We start from the raw sequence: 4,905 nt of genomic DNA on the forward strand, positions 1-4,905 counted from the left end.
AAGGCGTGTATTATTCTCCATCTTGAGCACTTGGAAAATCACCCAAATCGTCCATATGCTGAGAATGCCCCTTTTGGTTTTGGTCAAAGCAATAAGCGTGCAGCGTCAGCTGAGAGCACAGCAATGGCAGACTTGTCTTTAAGCAGTCAGAACTGTAAAGCAAACGGTTACAGGTGAGTTCAGTTTTGGCAGGAGGAGCAGGAGATGAGAGAGGAGAGAATGTCTGACTTCTAACTTGTACTGTGTTTGCTGGATTTACTGGCTCTTTTTCTCTCTTTGTGATGCTGGATGGGCTTTGCTTGAGAGGTTCCCTCAAAGTTGTGGCTGGACTCATTGTGCTGCCTGGTGTAGCGTTTACACTTGCAGGCCGTGACCACAGTTATTTTGTAGGTTCTTATACTTCCATCCTGGCACTGCAGCTGGATCCTCTGGGTGCGAGTTTTGTCGTTGACGCATCTCCACTCCTGCGAGCTCCGCCTGCTCCAGTACTTGGTTCCGTAGCCTCCTCCAATCCAGTTGGGGAGCAGTGGCAAAGGGAGGCATTCACCAGCACACACCAGCTCCTTCAGGGGGTTGATGCTGGTGCACTGGCCATCTGAAATGTACTTGGTGGATCTCAGCTCCCGGCAACCGACTTGAACCCGATCTGCAGAGTGCACAGAAGGACAGACACTGAGATTCGGAATGCAACCATCTCCTTAACCAGACATTTTCACATTAACAAGAGGCATTTTGCAGAAGTTAAAGGAGGCTTTAATCTGTACAGGACATCTTTTTACTGTTGTGTCCCCCAACACAAGGGCCTCAAGCACTGATGATATATCTGGGTACAGCTTAAAGGAATGGTAAGGATACACACTTCAGCAGTTGTGGGAGAAGAGGCACTTTCATTCTCTATCCTTCTTCACAGGGACATACCTTTCAGAAGAGAAAAAATGCCCCAAGGGAAGAAATGTTTCCTGCTTGTTCTAAGTCTAGGGAACTTGCTCTGTGATGTTTACAACAATTATGTTGGATCATTAGCAAGGGGGAAAACAGTGCATTGGAAACTGTTTATATGTGTTTAAATCAATTTAAAATAGTATGTTTCTTGTCCTTCCACGGTTACAGCGGACTGAGTGTCCCATGAGCACTGATGCTCTTAACACAGAGGTTGTGAGAGTGATAACAGCTCAAGTTTCCAGGGAATGGTGTTCTGCGTACAGTTTGAATGACTGGCAGGAGCAATTTCTGAGCGGCTGTTCTGCCTTCAGAGCAGAAGGCATCTGCCTGGTCGTAGTAATCTCTACGCTATGTGTAACATAGAGGATCCTGCAAATTCTCTCGGGCAACTGACATAGAAGGAAAATGCAGAGCTTCTAACACAGGCGTGTTTGTACCCGTCTGTGTGCAGCTCTGCACCCTGCAATAAACACAACTGTTTATTTCAGCAATTACACTTTGAAATAAACGCCCACAGCGCGCTTAATTTTAATAAGCAATCTTTACTGGCTACGCTCTCCCTCTTTCTGCAGGACAATTACGACGCAGATTCTACACACAATGCAATTAACTAACGCCTTTAAAATACAAGTAATTACCAGAAACATTTCAGAGTGAATCATGAGAGGCTTTGAAGGTCCATCTACATATCACAGCTACGGGCTGCTTCTGTTGGCTTTTGGGGAAGCCAGGTGGGAACGGGGACATGGAGTTAAGGCCACCCGTCCCCTGCGCCTCAGGGTGGGCAGCTCTGCGGGGCGACCTGAGGGGCTGGTCCCGCCTGACTTGCGGATGAAATTCAAGTTTCTCTTCCCGCAGCTGCACTCAGGAATGTACCTGGGAGCAGCCGGTGGCGGATCCGAGTTTGTCTCCCCTGTTTTTACGTCTCTCCTGGCTCAGCTTTTCCCCAGTGACAGCTCGGTGACAGGGAATTAGCTGCTGGCTGCCCCGGCCACCTGGCCGTGAGGGGCCCTTCCCTCGGCACCTGGCGTGGCTCCGCGCTGTGGGGGCCGCTTCGTGCCCTCCCTTTCCAGGGCTGCCTCTATTTTTATCGCCTCGCTGTGGGTGGGTCGGGTGCTTGTTTGGATTTTCTTTCATTTTAGGGAGGCGGTCAGGGAAGGAGCAGATAAAGTCAGCGGGAGGTTCCCAGCTCCCCGCGCATCTGACACACGTACATAAAACCCGGGAGGAAGCTACGGGAGGCAAGTCGGAGCAGGGCTCCCAGGTAAATGCCGAGCTCATTTGTTTACCCCCGCTGGAGGTGTAAAGCAGGTAGGCGCTCCAGCAGGAAGCAAAACCAAAGAGCGGGAAGAGAAATGGGAGGTTTGGCCGTCCTGCCTCTGAGAGCAGCCCCCACAGCCCGCTGAGGGAGGCGAGCCGGGCCGGGGGGCGCTTCCCATCCCCTCCCCGGGGACAGCCGGGGGCAGGAGGAGAGCCGGCAGCAACCCCCGGGGCACAGCCGGCAGCGTCCCCCCGGCACCTTCCTTCACCCCCGGCAGCTCTCCCCCCGGCAGCACCCCGCAAGAGAGGGGTCGGCGGGTGGACGGACGGACGGACGGACGGACGGATACTCACTGCCGCGCTCGGGCGCCGTGCCCGCGTAGTGCCGGCCGCCGTTGCGGGCCTGGTTCAGCGTGCTGTTGCTGCCGGGGCTCGCCGGAGCGGGTTTGACGACGTGCGAGTAAAGGATCTCGGTGGCATCGTTCTTGAAAGCCGAGAAGCTTTTGGCGAAGATGCAAGCGAGCAGCAAGGCGGAGAAGTGCACGGCAGGGAGCAGCATGGCTGGGGCGGTCTCCGAGGGAGCCCGGTGAAAGGTTTCTCCGCTGCTGCTTCCCGGGAACTCTGCAGTCGCTCTTGGACGTTTCCCTTATATATTCAGAGAGGCTTGGCATCCGTTCAGGTGTAAAGTTGTGGAGAGCTTCAGAATGAAAAGCCACAAAAGGGGCGGGATCCCTACAGCAGCCTGCGAAGACCTCTTCCCAATGGGAGCGGGCAGCGAGCAGAGGAGGGGCTGGATGCTGGGTGCTGGGTCCTGGGTGCTGGGTCCTGGGTGCTGGGAGCCCTCCTTGGGCTCTGAGGGCATCCCAAAACCCGGGAACGACGCCGGGCACTTCGGCTTCATGTTCCTGGCACTAAGGGGCACAAGGAGCCTCTGTGGCTCCTGCCATGCCAAGTCCCTTCCCCTCCTTGCCAGGGCGCCCCTCAGAAAAACTTGCCCGTGCCGTGAGGATGCAGAAGTTTGCGGATCTTGCAGGAAAGCCCTAGTAACACAAAGGCTGTCTGCTATATGCCAAGATGGCTTTAAAAAAATTATAGTGAATAATTTAAAGTTGCCTCTAGATGTTTTAAATTATGCAGCTTTGATCAACTGAGTGTAGCACTGCTGGAGAAACTACTTGTTTTAGGGGAATATTCTCTCCCTGGTGTGCACTGCTACAAGTATGTATTTCTGGATCACCATGCATAAAAGCATCTCCTCTAGGCTCCTTAGCACAAAATGTCCATATTCATAGCCTCTCACTATGCTCATTCACCAAACTCGTCTTTTTTAGTTTTCCACATTGCCTAGAGCATTTTTGTATTTTAAATGTATTATTTCATGTAATAAAGAAAACAAAGAGGGAAGAATAGTCCTTATTTTGGCATGTGCTTTTATTGTGTCACACACTTACTTGATTTTCCATAAAATTACATGGCCCAAATCCAAACGCTAGTGTAAATTGAGATGCTGTCAGTAGGCCAATGCTTGTTTGCATCGGCGGTGAACGCTCTGTAGATTTTCATTATAAATAAAACAACTGTGATCAACACTGAAAGCTATAGTGTTCCGATTAAAAGGAAACGTTTTCCTTGGGAGAAAGCACAGCCATGCGGGAGGTGACATCATGTAAAGATTAGCCTCCAGTCTCAAAGCCTTTGTAACTGAGTTGATATCTGTAGAGTCATGCTGGATTTTATTTGAAAGCAGAGCTGGAATACAGATCAGTTACCTCTGCTGACAAGGTCAAAACCCCAGAAATTGAGAGAAGACAGGTTTGTTTCATCCTAGTCACAAGCAGACATTCGTCTGTATCAGCACCATTTCCCTCTTGTGCTGAGAAAGTTACCGTGGGCTTCAGCTGGAGGAAGGACGGATCGTCAGCCAGGACCCAATTGATAGCCTCTGCTTAAAAGACACAGGAAAAACAGGAGTGGTGCAAGGTGAAGTGAGTTTTTCTGGTGGAGCTGTGTGTGGGGAAGTGAGTTGATTGCCTGCATCTATTATGAGTAGCCCAACCCAGTTCTGGAATAACAAGAATGTTGCAAGGCAGAGTGAGATCTTTCAGCGGGGCAGTGCACGGAGGAGTGGGATCAGTACTAACCCCTGACAAAGCTCCGAGCTCCACTCTCGTGGAATGTCTTATTTAACCACAGAAGTGAAGGTGTACCTTTTATCTTTCCTGTAAAATAAAGTAGAAAACGAAAGCTTCTAAGCAAATTGTCAAAGAAGATAAGTACGTTACAGAACCATTAATATTTGACCATTATTCTCTTTCAGCAGCAGCTAACCAAAGGTCTACTTTGCCTCTGTTCAAGTCCTACCTAATTTTTTCTCATATTCAGAGCTTCACGCATCTCACCTTCCCTGTAGGATAGTCTCTGAGCTGAACTGGCCGAATACAATTAAAAACCTGGAACCCATTTTCCAGTTCTCCACAGTTCCTGTCAATAATAGTCAGGGGACCTCTTCCTAGTTAGACAGATTTTCCCACATTACACAAGACTTGGGAAAGTCAGAGGTTTCCTTGGGAGATGCTTCCTTTGAAATAAGGCACGCAATCTTCTCACGAGAAAAATGTATGGGAGCTTGGATTGCCTGTAGGACTGAGCCTGCAAAGACCTTGCTAAGCCTTAACCGTTCCATCTTTCAGTGAAAGCTACAAT

At 50.1% G+C, this 4,905-nt stretch overlaps 1 protein-coding gene across 1 annotated transcript; it reads right to left on the reverse strand.

The window, feature by feature from the left end:
- Nucleotides 1-230: 230 nt before the first annotated feature.
- On the reverse strand, nt 231-2,761 carry SOSTDC1 (sclerostin domain containing 1; the record flags this gene model as incomplete). The annotated part of the gene is made up of 2 exons (XM_084282993.1): nt 231-646; nt 2,557-2,761. The coding sequence occupies 2 exons, from the start codon at nt 2,759-2,761 to the stop codon at nt 231-233; spliced, it is 621 nt and encodes a 206-aa protein (XP_084139119.1).
- Between the last annotated feature and the right edge of the window lie 2,144 nt (nt 2,762-4,905).

The sequence above is a fragment of the Netta rufina genome, assembly GCF_964035555.1.
Source record: "Netta rufina genome assembly, chromosome: 2".
Classification (NCBI taxonomy): domain Eukaryota; kingdom Metazoa; phylum Chordata; class Aves; order Anseriformes; family Anatidae; genus Netta; species Netta rufina.